The following is a 16,276-nucleotide window of genomic DNA, read 5'->3' as shown; positions in this document are numbered from 1 at the left end:
CATCACCTTATTTACTACTTCATCCATGGAATTTCCTTTTCGTTTTACATCTAATGTTGCTAATGACGCTTAAAAATATGGAAGAAGATCTTTACGTGTGATTCATGGAGAGAAAAAACCTTATTTCTTTGGGTTGTTAATTTTTATATATGCTTGGCTATTTTTGGAAAGTATATATAATTAATGGTTAGAGTTCCGTAAGTTATTTTTTTTGGCACATTTATGTAACATTCCCAAAAAAAAATAAAAAAAAATTAAAAAGGCTTCTTGTTCCTGTTCTTCCTTCTCTGGAAAAAATGGACCCAAGTGCAACGACGTCAAGTCCCCGGCAGCCGTTCACGGCGGGCACGGCAACCGCGAAGAAGAAAAAGAAGAAAACAACAGCAGAAGCTCTGAGCCATGACGTCTTGTGCATCATCTTCTCCTTTCTCGACTTATTCCAGCTCATTCGCTGCTCCGCCGTTTCCACTTCTTGGTACCACCTCAAATTTCCACACCTTTGACCTACTAACAGCCAATTGAATATAATTTCTTCAGCTATGTAACATTGCTTCAGCCAATTACTGACTGTCTTCTTTGTATTGCCCTTGCTTTGTCATGTAAAGGAGAAAAGCCATAAATAAATTAAAATTAAATCAAACAGAATACGTCAAGCAACGGCATAATGATCCTAATGGCCTCCAGGATGCGTCTTTCTCTCAGAGATCATTGAGTGAACAAGCGGAACAGCTAGCTATGGAACGACACGCATTGGCTTTACAAAGAGCTCCAGCTAGTGTTATTCAATGGAAAGGTCATTCAGTTGGGTAAGCATTACAATATCCATTATTCATAATTGTAAGTTGGAACTATGATCAAACTATTTAAATATTCCATGGATTTAGTGCTTCTTTAGGAAAACATAGTTCTCTCTCTCATACACACACTGGCACTGAGACATTACATAGAAACAGAAGAAGACACTTATTAAGTTCGAAAAATAGCTTCTTAATTAAACAAAACGAAAAAGAGCTCAAAAAATATAAGCAGCTTCTGCAGCTTTACATATAGGGCTTATAATAATCCTTAACATGAAAATCTTGCATTAAAAATGTACACTTTCTAGGGTCGTTGCTTTTGTTATTGTAGAATCGTCAGTTTATCATTTACATGATTCAGTATCATAGCATAAGCGACTTAGAATTCAATTTCTATCACTGAAAATCTCATCACACTCATTAAATCCTCTCCGTTTTGATCGAGTCCACTGTCCTGACTCCCATTGCCATATTACATTGACTTCCTAGATATAAGCAGAATCCCCAAATGGAAGAAAAGGTCCCCTTATAGTCACCCTTATAGAGTTTTAGTAATATAAGCAGTTCAACCCTCCTAGTGCACTAGCCTCTCCTCTTCCAGTATTAATATGATATTCATATTCAAATCCCTGGATATACAAAATAAAATTAGCTCCTAATGTACAAGATAAAAGTATTGAAGGATATGGAAAGATGAGGAAAAGCTAAGAACAGTCTGTTGAGCTAGTTCTCTCTCTCTCTCTCTCTCTTTCTCTCTCCCTCTCTCTCTCTGACAAATCATTTTCTTTCACATTTCCCAGTAATACCAAATGAACTTCAATTTCCTCCTTATGTTAACGAAGATTTTTCACCATAATAATACCTTTTTCTAATTATGCATTAAGCCTACATATTGTGAAATTTGATATTTTCTCTAACTTCAATTCCTATTAGGGTTAATCAGTGCAGAATGAAGATGGGAAAAGTCCTTACCGGCGTGGGTGACAAGGTAGGGTCGCTTTTTTCTGTTAAGAATTATAGGAGTTAATAAAAATTTCATACTGGCTTCTTTCCTTTGGCTGGAAAGCGCAAAGTCATACTACTACATTGTCTACTAGGAAAATCATGTATACTATCCATTTCCTCCCAGTAAGCTCTTGGAGATAGCTTGTGAACCTTGCTTAGTGATCAGAAGTTGTTGATGTGGAAGCATGGTGAAGATGTCATGCTTCTGGTCAGATTGATTAAAGTGCTTAATCATGGAAAGTTCTGCACTCATAGTTATTACATGAGATTTATTGTAATAATACATGTGAATCATTATGATTTCATTGGAACTGCCTCTCTTCGTTTCATCAAATCCTTAATCCTCCTCCTTTTGTGGACCTTATGCTGCACTTAATTGTCCTCCATGATTTCTCTTTTTCTTTCTAAGATACTTAAATTTTAAAGTTGTAATTAATTTGAAATTCTGGTAAAATAAACCTGTATCATACAAAATGCTTGTTTTATCTGCACTTGATAGATTCCCATATTGGTTATGTTTGGTTGGCAGTGTCCCGTAGCTTGTCTTTGCTCTTCTGTTGTCTATTAATCGTTGTGGCAAGAAGGCTTTACTATAAAGCCAGTGTGCAATGCATAGGCTGAGCAGCCGTGGAGCTCCATGGGTGCTGGGTGGAGAGACATTATTAGGCCTAAGATGCGAAGATGATTGTTGGTTGTTGTGGAATATGTTTGGATGAAGTGTAACAGTAGAACATCCCTGATCATGTTTTCTTGTTTAATTTCTCAGAAATGAGTAGGCAGTTCTCTCTCTTTAGTTGTTATCAATTGGATATTTTTGACAAGTGTCATTGTTTCTCTTAAGTACTGCCAATATAATTGCTATCGTGTATCATGTTATTCATTACTTGTATTATTCTCCCAGAAAAATATGGTATTCATGACTTGTCTTTTGCCATTGGCCACACGTCTCTGCATGCCTTGTTCACATCAAAATAGGACATGGTTTTAAGTTTACATTCTACATTCCTCGTAATCCAGGTCATGCGTCTCTGGTCAGCAGAAAGCTGCAAATGTTTGGATGAATATTTCCTTGTCGATAAAGCCCCTTTAATTGATTTTGATTTTGACGAGGGCAAGGTGAGTTCAAGGTATTATAATTTTTATTGTATATTGGATGGTAAGATTAGTTATATTATAAAACTAAATTTATATATCTTATTTAATTTTTCGTAATTGTGCACTTCTTCACCTCAGTGAATCGTGCGTTTCACTTCAAGCCCTATGGATCTTGTTACTTTTTCTTTTGCGCTTTTCGCTTTTAAACACAGTTACAATAAGAGGAGAAAGAGTGCAAAGGAGTCAAACAAGATTTCCTCATTAGACAGCAGCGTGCGATATAATAGTAAGAAGTGCGAGTTAATCCTTTGAGGTCAATTAACACTATCACAGAATCATTTTACACTGCAATACCGAGGATGTGAGGAAATATTTTTTACAAGCTAAACTTGTGTGCATTTGTCTTGGAATCCTCCAGCATTGGTCTCAATCAAAATACTCTGTGCAACCACAGGCACTGCACATTTTCATGAAGCTTTACCTTAATTGGCCCCAAAGCCATAAGTTTCGTAAGAAAGAGCTCATTTATTTTCTAGGAGTGATACAGGTTTGTCCTGGTTGTAGTTTCTGTTGCAAAAGACAAGGACATAAACAAGTGCACATTAGGCTCATTTCTACATTTGCTCATTTGACACCAATTGCAAGATGGAGTATATCTTTTTTGGCCTCATTAATCAAGTCTGACATAGACATTTTGTATTTGATATTGGAAATGTTTTTCTACAGGTTGTTGGTTTAGTTGGCACCCGTATATGCATCTGGAATCGGACGGAGACAAGAAATGTATTTTCCTCACGTGAGAACTTATTTACAAAGGGCCTCTGTATGCGGTGTGTAACCTCTTTTATTTTTCATCTTTCTTTCCCTTCAAAGTTCCATCAGCAATGTGGGAAGAGGCGATTCCAGTGTCATTATAATGTCATTTAATGATTTACTTATATCATCTTTTTGGATAAGTTAATTAACTTACAGTATTTTAATTGTTCTAGTTTGGCTAAGATTTCTATGTCGTCCACATGGAGAAGAATCAAATATTTGTTAACTGAAGAAAGCAGTTTGAAATTTTATTGGGACTTCATTTTGATGAAATGGTGCTAAAGTGAGACTCCCTCAGACCCCTTTGATATTGAGATAAAGGCTTGTGAGAGGACCAGTATGCAAGTTTAAAGTTTTGAATTACTTGAATCTCTCTGTTTCCGTTAACTCCATGTTTGCAAATCTCTGCTGCTTATGTTGTCCTTAGAGCTAATGGAATGTTTTTCTTGTCGTTTGCTGATAGTAGTTTCATTCCTCCTTTCCAGTTATGTAGATCCGGAAGCTGTGATTGGATGTGAGGATGGAAAGGTTCGTGTATTTGACCTATACAGCAGAAAGTGTTCCCAAATAATAAAGTATGATTCTGTTTCATACCTACTTTAAATGCTTTGTGCACTATATAAAAAGGTTAAAACGATTTTCCCCTGGATCATTCATTGCCCCTCTTTGCACACGTGCACATAGACCATTCTGTTTTGGGACGCTAATCTATGTTATAATCGCTTTATAGTGAACATGAAATTTATGCTTCTGTCTGGTACTTTTATATCCTAAGGAAATCCCTTTGGCAGGATTGCCCCTCTTTTTCCGCTCTCAGAACCTATTAAATAAATAATCAGGAAGGAGAATGAGATAGGAAGCTGTCAAGCTGATGTACCTTCTCTGTAATGTGTAGTGTCTTTTATCAACAAAATCGGAAACTAGCATAAGAAATCAATTCAGCTCAAGGATCATATCAATATCAGCTAATTATAGTTAAACCAGCTTCAAGGAGCCTGGATTAAACTTCTTGTATATGGGCGCTTTTGTTTGGCCCAAATTTATGAAAATTTATTTACTTAATTAAAAAAAGGAGTCTGGATTAAAGGAGGAGAAAGAAGGGGGGGGGGGGGGGGGGATGAGAGAACGACAATATTTTACAGGATGGAGGGAAGACATATTCTAAATGCAACTCATTGTAACCTCTAAATAGATCTGCAGCACTAAGGGTATTATGCCAACAAATGGTGATTTCTTCCTCTCTCCCTAACAGAAATTCAGAATTGATGCCTTTTCTTCACCTTCCTTTAATCCGAAAATTACATTCAAGACGAATATGTAATTAGTTTAGTTGAATTTCTTGCAGGATGCATGAGGGGCCTGTTACTTGCTTAGCTTTTACTGATGACCAATTGCTTGTTAGTGGTTCCTCTCTTGGCACCCTTTCACTATCGGATCTTTCTTCTGATCAGCGAGTTGTTCTGCTTGGATCAACCTTTTCTGCAGGTTTGTGAAATACATTTTGTCAGATCCACAATACACTGATAACTTATAGAACGATGCCTCTACACCCCTTGCCATTGATTTCTCTTGCCTTAATACCCATGAACGCATGTGCAGTTTGTTCTCTTTTTCAGTTTTCCTTTTTTTAAGTCTTTTCCCTTTTTCTTTTTTGAGATGAGTAATGTAAAAGCTTTAATTTCGAGGAGAAAATGTTAACCACCGTATTTACCAAGTATATTGCTTTATTTTTGACTTATATACAAAAATTGTTCCGGTTTAGGCTTTTCAAACTGGCTTCTAATCAGCACACTTGCGAGGGCTTCCTAGTGTCAATCTTTGATTGCAAGTGAGCAAATGCTTTACACACTTTTTACAGATTATCTTGTTCTTTCTTTTAGAATCTTGATTCTCTTTCTGATCTGAATTCTTATTTGTTTTCTTTCTCTGCTTTGTCATCTCTTGCCAACTTTATGTTCTGACTCTAGCTCAATTAGATTATGTTTGGTCTTATTTTCGGAATATTGCTTTTCTCTATGTAATCTGATTTCTTATTTGTTTTCTTTCTTCATTTCTGAATCTCTACTGACAGGGATCAAGACTTTGTGTTTCAACCCTAGCTCCTATATGGTGTTTGCCGGATCAACTGCTGGAAATGTCTCTTGTTGGGACCTCAGGTTTGCTGAAATGACTAAAACTTGAATCAACATTCTTACATGTGTTTTTTTAACGCACCCCAGCCTTTCTGATCTTGTTCCATGCTTTCTGTGCTAGAGTCAGTTTTCGATCCTTAGACAGTAGCTTCGTCGATCCTTTTATATGCTGCTGCAGTTGTTAAGGGTTAATTAGGGATGTCTCGTATTCGTAAAACTTTCGAGTCTGCTTATGTTTGACGAGCATGACAAAAGTTGCTCAATCTGTTCGAATAAGTCTCCCCAGATTGCATCCTTCAGTTTCTAAATATTTACTCTAGTTTCTGTGGGATTTGAGTTGTTGTAAATGCCATTTTAGCGCCAGTACAAAATCTCTGAGCCGTGGAAGCAGCCACTGCATTAGGGTAGGCTGTCAACATCACACTCCTTGGGGTGCGGCCCTTCCCCAAACCCTGTATAATACGGGCCGCTTTGTGTACTGGGTTTCCCTTTTACAAGATCTCCGAGGTTTCAAATATAGCATTGTCATGGATATTGGGGGTAATTGCTAAATAGCTAAACAAGGAAATGGAAACAAGTAAAAATAAGCGGAGAGGGGTCTATCAGGTGAAGGATGCATATAAGATTTTGAATCAAAATGATCTTCAGATAGATGCTTGGCCATGGAAGTAGGGGTGTTCATGGTTCGGTTTGGATCGGTTTTCCCGTAAAAAGAAACCAAACCACGTAAGTCGGTTTTTCAAATATTAGAACCAAACCAAACCAATTAAGTCGGTTTTTTCTTGATTCGGTTTATGTCTGTTTTTCGGTTTTTTCGGTTATTTGTCGGTTTTTTCTTAAATATAAGACATACACTACCAAACACATATTTCGGTAACCACATTTTCAACGTAACACTATCAAATCAATTGCCCTTTGAGAAATCTATTATTTACCAAGATATATTGATGATAATTGAATCAAATAGTGATGAATAATTTAAGGACTCAATTAAAAATATATTATTTTTAACATGAAATAGATTCTTACACTTAACAAAAGAAAACTACCAATCAAATTAGAATGTAAATGTAAAGAGCTGTACTAAAAGTGCAAACGATTAACATTTACTATAAAATTTTTGAAACTAAAAATATACATATATAGGTGTAATAATAAATTTAAAATAGCTACTCCTATATTTGGTTTGGTTCCTTTTTTTTTATTAAAACCAAAACCAAACCAAGTTTGATCGGTTTTTAAATTTCAAAATCAAAACTAAACCAAACCAAAAAGTATCGGTTTTTAAATTTTAAAACCAAAACTAAACCAAACCAAAAAGTATCGGTTTTTTGATCGGTTTGGTTTGGTTCGGGTTTTCGGATTTTTATGAACACCCCTACATTGAAGCATATATGGAAAAGAGAGATTCCATATAAGGTAGCATGTTTCTCTTGGCTACTAGCAAAGAAGGCTGTATTAACCCAGGATAATCTCATAAAAAGAGGAATTTCTCTGTGTTCAAGATGTTTCCTATGTGGGGAAAACGCGGAGACTGCTAGCCATTTATTTCTACATTGCAAGATAACAAACCAACTATGGAAAATCTTTATTAGTCTTAGGAGTATTTCATGGACAATGCCATGCAGGATTAATGAAGTTCTTTGTAGTTGGGAAGAAGCTGGTGCTGAAGCAATTAACAGAGATAGATGGAGGACTGTCGGCTTGTATCTGGTGGACAGTTTGGAGGGAAAGGAATGCTAGATGTTTTGAAGATAGAAGCAACCCAGTACAGAAGATCAAACTCAATTGTATTCTTCTTTTTTGTTTTTGGTGTAAACAAATTTACACAGAAGATACATTGACAATCGTACACATACTAGGATCTTGCTAGGTTGCACACCAACACATCTACTTACCACCTACTTGTAAATCTGGTTTTCAGTACAACCTATGTACTGATGTTATTAATATATATAAAAGTTAATAAGTGGAGAGACTAGAATGAAAGAAAGGGAAAAAAGAAAGAAAAAATAACTTACTATTTCTCTTTGACTGACTGCTGTCTAAGATGGAATGGAATAAAATTAATACTGGGCATGTATAACATGTGGTTCTGAGGCCAATTTTAAAATGATAATGCTCTCTTGAAAAATTATTGTTGAAAATGGAGGACCGAGGACCAAATTGTTGAAAGGTTCCATCAATCATAATGCATACATTTCAAAAGACACAACTTGAGCAATCAGCATGATGAAAGATAAAGCAAATGGGCTTGATTACCTAATGATGTAAGACCACTTGCTGAAGGATTCTTTACAAAAGAAGCCAAGGTTGCATGTTTCTTATAATTTTGTTCTGAATGCAAAAAGTAGTATGTAGGATAGGTCTAGTAGGGCCAGTAATGTTCTCTTTGAAATGAAAAGTATCTTTTAGAATGGGAGGGTGCCGGGACACAGAATTGTTTCAAGGGTACTAATATTGACTCATAAATTGGCTTCACCGAAAGTACAGAGAGGGAAGTGCAGTTTTGATTAGGCACTAAAGTCAAGGCTGAAGTAGAGAGAACTTTGGACCTTCTGAAGATAACTCAAAAAATGTGAACCAAATATCAGTGTCAAAATTTGATTCAGTGGGTGGAGTAGATTCATTCTTGACTGAGATTGCAGTGATGCACCAAAACATATTTCATTGTAAGAGATGGTTGTTTCCTAGTTGAAATTTCTTTCTTTCTTTCTTTCTTGATGCATAAACTTGAAAAGAAAAGCTTGTGAAGGGCTAATATGATATGTCTTCTGTCTTTCTCGTCTTCAAATGTGAACGTGGATTCTTTTCATCATAGATTTAGATGATGATTGGATTTGCTTAGCAACAGCTTGCTGCTATCTGCTCTGATTCGAGAAATTTGTTTTCCTGTGTAGTTTACATGATATTTCTAGTTTTTGATAATTTCAATCCTGAAAATGCTTGATACAGGAAGACAAACAGAACTCTATGGGAAACACGAGTGTCTCCTAATGTTGTTTATTCTATGCATCACCTTAGAAACGACACTTCAACATTGGTGGTTGGTGGAATCGACGGTGTGTTAAGAATTGTCGACCAGGTAACTGGTGAAGTAATTTCGAGATGCATAATGGATGATAGTAGCACTGTGTTGCATTGTTCAACAGAGAGATTTGGAACTGTCCAAATTGAGAGCAGGAAACTGAAAAGGCTCTCTGAAGATGATCGAATTGATCTTATGCCAAGAGCTTCCCGGCCACAAATCACATGTTTAGCTGTTGGGATGGAGAAAGTTGTTACTACACATAATGATAAGTATATCAGAGTTTGGAAATTCAGGAAATGAAAAGGATTACACTACCTGAGATTCCGGGTATTTGTTGTAGTTCTGTAGCACTTCTTTGTAATCTGTTCGTGTGCGCGCGAGCGCGGGCGTGCCTGTTCGTCCAGTGTAAAATTAATTGAGAATTCTTCCAGTGTAAAGAATCACCGGATGTCTACGTTACATAGACTTTTCCTTTTACCTAGAACTAGAATCGTATTTTTAGTTGTTTGAGTTTTAGTTTCAACTATTTGAATAATTTGGTAGTAAGTCATGACATTGATAGTTTTGAAATATCACTAAAATTAGACAACTTCCTTTATTTTATTTTTTTGGTTTCAAATTGGTCTATTTGTTCAGATCTATTTTTTATTCTTCCACTATGGAAAAACAATGTTCACGCGATACAGTATACATTTTTAAAAGAACAATTTTTCAACCATGTTTACTCCACAAAAAGTTGCAAAACCTTTAAACTAACACCATATATTCCTTGAACAAAAAATTAATTGATGGAATGTTGAAAAAGTGACTAACTTAATAAAAAGGCAATGATGTGCGCGAACAGCCCTTTTCGACGCTACTGTTTATATTACATGTGCTACAAAATTAAACGAAGAATATATGGTTGTATTTTTACAAAACTTGCTTAAAGAGGGACAAAATATAAATCCTATGTGTGCAAACTTCCCTCCCACCTTCCACTAAGGAGCCCAGCCCAAATTTATGATTCCCTAACAAGAGCACGGTTTCATTTCTGGAAACCCTAACAATCCGTTGAATGGTGTGCATACGAAAGGCGACGATAGATGATTTGCTTGCAATGCAAGCATGCAATCTGCTATGCTTACCGGAGAACTACCAGATGAAGTACTATTTTTACCACATACTTTCGTGGCCGCAGCTTCTGTACGTTGCTGAAGATTACAATGGTAAGATAGTGGGATATGTATTAGCTAAAATGGAAGAGGAACCCACAGAGTGCCACGGACACATCACCTCCTTAGCTGTACTCAGAACTCACCGTAAACTTGGTATAGCTACTAAGCTCATGACCGCTGCTCAGAATGCCACGGAACAGGTAATTTTTTGTAATTATTACAAAAATTGATGACAAGTGCTTTAGTTCTGGAGATATATATTACATTAATATTGTTTCTACTAGTGATTAAATTTGGAAAATAGATTCATTTTCTAAAATAATAAATAAGTGATTTGTATCTGGTACTCCTATTAGATTAGTGAGAGAACGTTTTACTAAGTAAATTAGTTTTGGAAATTAGACAGTTAGTTATGTGAAGATGGATATATGGCCCAGTTGTTAATTTGTAAGTTGGAATTGGCTGATTACGTCTGATGGTGAACGAAGATTTTGCTTATGGGTGACGTGTTTGGACTTTTTTTTATTTTTTCTGTGTGTGCTTTGATTGGGTTGTGCACAGTGGCGGAGGCAGGATCTCCGCTAAGGGGTTCAAAAAGAAAAAAGTTAAAAAGGATTGTAAGTAGTGGGAATTGAACCTATGAGCTTACAAAGGTTTTGAACCCGCTTGACCGCTAAGGCTAAGCTACACTCTTGGGTTGTGTCATGGGGATCCAAAACTTATTATATAGAGGTAAAAACAGATTTTGCCTTATATATACAGTGTAATTTTTCGGCGAAGGGGGTTCGGGTGAACCCCTTCCGCCCACCTAAATCCGCCCCTGGTTGTGCACGAGTTGGGTCAAGGCTGAGTTATAGATATTCAAACTCAACGCTTTATGTGTTGTTCAACTATGGATTAAATAAAAGTTTTAAGCTCAAGAGCATGCTTGACAAGTTTACTCTTGAGCTTGGTTTGTCGCGTTTTTGAAGTACATTAGGCAGAAATGCAGTTTGAAATAGCATAATCAACCAAAGAAAATATGATTACTGTGAGATAAATGAGTCTATTAAACCAACAAGAAATTTCCAACAATGCTTCCTATGGTCTTTGATGCATTACTGCATTTCCTATGGTCTTTAAAAAAAGAATCAAAAAATTGTAGACTAACAGTAATGCATTGTTGGCGAGAAATCCACATGAATACAAAAGCTTCAATTTAGTGAAATATGTGGAAAGAATATTTTAACGAGGCACATAATCACTGAAATTATGTGGATTATTCCAGACATTTTTGTTCCCTTCATCTTCAATCAATGAGCTTTAGGTGTTTAATGCTGGCGCTCTACCAGTAGTGGGGACAGTATTGTTTTATAAAATCATAATTTTTGGGTGTGTTCTGGTAAAGTATAGCTGTAAAAAGTTTCAATATGACATCTTTTATTGCACCACTTGCTCGATAGAGTGGTTTCCGTATCCCTTAAAGATTGATGCTATTGTATGGTGTTGTGCTGCGCTTCTCATTCACTTACCCATTGATCAATGTGTTCTGGTAAAGTATAGCTGTAAAAAGTTTCAATATGACATCTTTTATTGCACCACTTGCTCGATAGAGTGGTTTCCGTATCCCTTAAAGATTGATGCTATTGTATGGTGTTGTGCTGCACTTCTCATTCACTTACCCATTGATCAATCCCCAGTTGAAATGGAATGCATCATGCGACAGCTAAATCTCTTCTTCTTAGTTTCTTGTCAATTGAGAACATCGTTAAGAAGAAGATATAGATATAACTAAGCTAACTGACTTAAGAGGCCAGCAACAAGGTGCCCCGAATTTGTTTGGAAAGGCAGACATCTTTGCTCTGCTCAGTTAAAAGTGATTCTCTTCACACTTTCAGGTTCACATAGCTCCCACATCAGGGGAATGTGTCATGGTGATCTATGTGAATGTTGCGAGAACTAATGCTGTGATTGTCATTGGTTAACCTATTACCATCTTCTTCTTTTTTGATAAGGTAAGATTAAGGTTACCTAATACCATATCAAAGTCGGTACGGCTTATTCATCCAAAAAAAAATAAAAAATTGGCTGGGCTTCTTGCAGAAACTGTCAACCTGGATTGGTATATGGGATTAAGATGATTCATGGGTGAAGGTATGGAGGAAGTCTCACCCTTTTTCAATTCTTTCGTAGATGGTCTGGTTGTATAGATCATGGCATCTTGGTGTCCCTCTGAGCGCTGAACCTAGCCTGGACACAGAACCTGAAGAAAATAGTAAGTCAGATGTAATTTACATCAGAGACTTATGATGATGTTATGCTTTGAGAACTTAGATGTACTGGACCCAGGAAATGAGGGGCAGAGATAGCAATTTGAGGTGAATTTCTCTCTTATGTTTTATAATAAATCCCTGCCAACTATAACTTCCTGAATTCCCGTTCCCACCGATGCCATGAAGGAGTAGGACGTAAAATTGGTAAAAATGGATACTCATCCTGGGTTCATGGTAAAGGGAATCAGCCAATTTATTATTTCTTCACAGGACACCTCTGATGTTAAACTGATGTATTTTCCGCCCAAAAAATAAAAATAGAGAACCTAAAAGAGAGTGAAGATGAGCTAATTCCAAGTAGGGACCAGTACTGCAAAACTAGACCCAAGGGATAGAAATGACATTGGAAGCACCTACATGTCACGGCTAGAATGAAGAGTTATATCTTCCTAAATACAGTTTGAGAAGGTGGTTGAATATCAATCTGTTAAGACATGGGGACTGAAAATCACGTTAATTAAAGAAACTGGTAGTGTATGATCAATTTGCCCTACCCTTTGCAACTGTTGTTACATTGTGCCATTAGATAGCTCCTCTGCACTAAGGAGCCTGGACCCACCCCTGTTGGGAAGCACAAGTTTTTGGTAGCATGTGACCATAGTATCAATGTGATTAGGTAGGTACATAGTATTGGATTTCTAACTTGTTGAGTTATAGTTTTTGGAACCTACTCTGCCCGTGTTCATTCTGTCACTTTTATTACTTGTTGATTCTATAATGAGCTGAAAGTTAAAAATGAAACAGAATAATCTTATTTAGCATGCAAATCTTTTTGCCCTCATACAACCATGTTCCTCAGTTGGGATGACACTAACAATTAGGTCTGGTTTTGCTCTTGGTAAAGGTGTTTGGAGCAGAGTATGTATCTCTGCATGTGAGGAAGAGTAACCGGGCTGCATTTAAGCTGTATACAGAGACATTGGGATACAAGATTCATGATATGGAAGCCAAGTACTATGCAGATGGGGAAGATGCTTATGATATGAGGAAGGAATTGAAGGGGAAGAAGCACCACCAGCATCATCACCATCATCATGGTGGTGGCTGTTGCTCTGGTGAGGCCAAGGTCGGATCAAAGGAGGGAGCAGCAGAAGCAAAAGCAGCGTGATTGTGAATGTGAAGTTCGGGATTAACAAATTGTCCCGTGTCAATTTGCTTACAAGAAATACAAGTTACTATTGTATGTTTCCGATGTGAAACAACTACACCTTGGAAGGTTGGAAGGTCGTACAATTGAAGATTTTGGTTTCTACGATATAGTTTTCACCCTTCATATTTATTTTCTGGGGAAATATTGAAATTCCAAAAGTTTCAATCTTTGATGACATACGTTGCTACTGTTTTACCTTATTTTTAGTAACTAGATTAAATAGTAAGTTGGAATTTCCATTTGTTGCATTATTAATGATCCTGATCAACTGAATAGTAAAATATACTGTAGCCATCTATATTTTCTGATGAGGAACTACTTGTAAGATGATACTCCGTGCTATAATCCACTATGGAAGCTTCTCTTAAAGTATGCACTTCATCTAATTAAGAAATTTCTTTTGGACATGAAAGTCCATTCAAGGCAAAGTAGACAGAGTATTAACCATTTTTCTTTGATGTTGAAAAGACACATTAATTCTGAAGCTCATTTGTCAATGCATGTAAAAATTTACTTTGGAGAAATTGATTTGCCAATAAATTTAGTTGCTATTCTCATAATGACTTTTACTCTGATATTACGTAAACAAGATTAGGGAATATTCCCTGCCAAGGATCTCCACCATTTCCTTGTTTGTCCCCTTTTTGATGAAATTCCACTTTTTCATTTGCGACTTCTATGTTAGGTACCAAAATTGGACATGAAGTTCGCCTTCTGATGAGTGAAGATCATATACTTGAGATTTTATTAAAAGGTGAATTTTTTGTACACAATTGAAAATTTGAGAAACTAATACTCCATTTCTTTCTTAAGAAAGAAGGGGTATTCAATTTCTTAAGAGATGGAATGCGCTGGAGACTTCCACAAGGACACAACTAAATGAAGAACAAAGATTTCTAAATTTCTTAAATAGAGAGTTCCAAAGAAGTGGAAAACTAATGTAGATTAGTAGTATAATTTTCAGTTTTGCACGTCTACCTTTTGTCTATGTCAAGCTACCATGCTATTTACTTTATGATGTCCTTTTTGCCGGCAAATTTGGGTAAGGTGATAACGTATATTTATTTCAAGTTGTCGCTGTCACTTATTGGAATATAAGATAATCAATAATTGAAGGCTAAAATCCAAAAGTCTCAAAGGTTTTTACATCTCAAATGGCCAAAAAGACTTCAATGATTTTATTTTAGTCTCAAATAAGATGAACTTACATCTCAAAGGTTTCGTTCGTAGAGACTTATGGTGGTCAAAGTGGACCAGTTACCTTATCCATACGCCCTCTTAATAATGTTTTCTTTTAGATTATCATATTAAAACGATTCAAAACCGTAATGTAGTTCGTTTGGATTGACTTATTTTAAGTATTTTTAAGCCAACATAGCTTTTAAGCCATTTTGTAGTGCTTGGATAAAGTGAAAAAAGTGCTTTTAAGCATTTATTTTTAAGCTAAAATGATAAAAACAAGCCAAAAGCTAGAAATCCTAACATATGGCTTTAAAGCTATTTTGGCTTAAAAGCTACTTAAAATAAGCCCATCCAAACGGGCTCATAGTCCGCAGTGCACTAATTTACAAAGGCTTCTTCTCATTCTTCGAGTTTCAATCTGAAATTTAACCAGAACCAAATCTAATCTTCACCAAGCACTCTCAAAATTGAGGTATAAACTCCAAATAATATTCTCAATTGTTTGCAACAACACCCAATCCAAACAAAAAATGATTTTTGAAAACTCAAATTCGAATTCAAAGCTTTATGATAGATTAGTCTTCGAATCTTCAATTTCTATGACCTGGAGGTTACTTCAATAGGTTGATTGGCAGAAGAGAATTTTTAGGTTTACATTATTGAGAGAGAAAAATAGTGAGAGAGAAAGATGAAGAAAGAAAGAAAAATTGATGAGAGATGCGGCAGTGAGGAAAGAGGAGAGGAGAGAAAAAAAAGAAAAAAAATGTAACTAAATCTCCTAATTCAAGGCACTAATAATGGATTGTATATAATTTGTAAATAATCCTTATTTAGAGTGGGTAATACATAAAACTAGAACGATTTTGGTAAATAAATTTCAAATATTATATAGAAAGGAAAAAATCCCGTCTAAGATGTGTTATATCACCAAATTGTTTCTGTTTGCTTTACATTTTTCTTTGTAGGAACTGTTAGTAACAACTCAAATAATAACTTGTCCTAGATATTACTAGTAAGAAAAGAGGAGAGACTCTAATTGTTAACCAAACTGAACATACAAATAATAAAACCCCTGAATTCGTTCACTTGTTAACCAAACTGAACACACAAATAAAAACAAAACCGTAGCATGATTGCCTGTCGCCAAACAGAAAGCATGCGACTGAAGTTTCTTCCCCATCTTGGCAAGTCTAGTTTGGGATGTATATTTATCCTATCTTATCTCCTTTCTAATACGAAAAAATGGCCTCCGGGCCGTTTAAACTTGTACCTGTTTATCAACCCGGTAAATAAACTTAAGAGTTTCCTATTACACTTATACTTGACAGAATGAATACTAATAAACACCTCCACCTGAGCGTGTATCTCAATTGCTATGACATGATTGACGCATCATTTTTTTAAACAATTATTATTTGACATGTGTAATTTGTAGGTCCCATTCTCTTTTAACCAATACCTTCTAGGATCGTGGAGGAGCTAAGAGAAGGGACGGAGGAAATAGAGGAGTTGTACCAGATATGTGAAAATTTTGATAGATTCAATTCTCAAAATCCCAAAATTCAAATCAGCTATCTAGAGAAGAACAATCAATTCATC

At 36.0% G+C, this 16,276-nt stretch overlaps 2 protein-coding genes across 3 annotated transcripts; both read left to right on the top strand.

The window, feature by feature from the left end:
* Positions 1-209: 209 nt before the first annotated feature.
* Positions 210-9,465, top strand: LOC107772079 (F-box/WD-40 repeat-containing protein At3g52030). Of its 2 annotated transcripts, none has more exons than XM_016591565.2 (9): positions 210-475; positions 606-806; positions 1,731-1,785; positions 2,820-2,918; positions 3,624-3,727; positions 4,199-4,288; positions 5,059-5,198; positions 5,785-5,869; positions 7,474-8,775. In XM_016591565.2, exons 1-9 carry the CDS (start codon positions 297-299, stop codon positions 7,586-7,588), a joined length of 1,068 nt encoding a protein of 355 aa, XP_016447051.1. In that variant the 5' UTR covers positions 210-296; the 3' UTR covers positions 7,589-8,775. The 2 variants fall into 2 exon arrangements, with proteins under 2 accessions (XP_016447051.1, XP_016447050.1); XM_016591564.2 differs by lacking the exon at positions 7,474-8,775 and adding an exon at positions 8,801-9,465 and having other exon boundaries at positions 213-475.
* Positions 9,466-9,804: 339 nt separating this feature from the next.
* On the top strand, positions 9,805-13,864 carry LOC107772080 (N-terminal acetyltransferase A complex catalytic subunit NAA10). Its single transcript, XM_016591567.2, has 2 exons — positions 9,805-10,233; positions 13,190-13,864. The coding sequence occupies exons 1-2, from the start codon at positions 9,934-9,936 to the stop codon at positions 13,451-13,453; spliced, it is 564 nt and encodes a 187-aa protein (XP_016447053.1). The 5' UTR covers positions 9,805-9,933; the 3' UTR covers positions 13,454-13,864.
* The last annotated feature ends 2,412 nt before the right edge of the window (positions 13,865-16,276 follow it).

Source organism: Nicotiana tabacum, chromosome 22, assembly GCF_000715075.1.
Source record: "Nicotiana tabacum cultivar K326 chromosome 22, ASM71507v2, whole genome shotgun sequence".
NCBI lineage: Eukaryota > Viridiplantae > Streptophyta > Magnoliopsida > Solanales > Solanaceae > Nicotiana > Nicotiana tabacum.
The sequence above is the reverse complement of the archived record's forward strand: the minus strand, read 5'-3'. Positions and strand labels throughout refer to the sequence as shown.

Excerpts from the sequence above, each read along its gene's own strand:
- LOC107772079 (XM_016591564.2), top strand. The coding sequence starts at position 297 with ATGGACCCAAGTGCAACGACGTCAAGTCCCCGGCAGCCGTTCACGGCG. Across the intron at positions 2,919-3,623 it reads TTGATTTTGACGAGGGCAAG|GTTGTTGGTTTAGTTGGCAC; the intron begins GTGAGTTCAAGG and ends GTTTTTCTACAG. Across the intron at positions 4,289-5,058 it reads AAGTGTTCCCAAATAATAAA|GATGCATGAGGGGCCTGTTA; the intron begins GTATGATTCTGT and ends AATTTCTTGCAG.
- LOC107772080 (XM_016591567.2), top strand. The coding sequence starts at position 9,934 with ATGGTGTGCATACGAAAGGCGACGATAGATGATTTGCTTGCAATGCAA. Across the intron at positions 10,234-13,189 it reads CTCAGAATGCCACGGAACAG|GTGTTTGGAGCAGAGTATGT; the intron begins GTAATTTTTTGT and ends CTCTTGGTAAAG.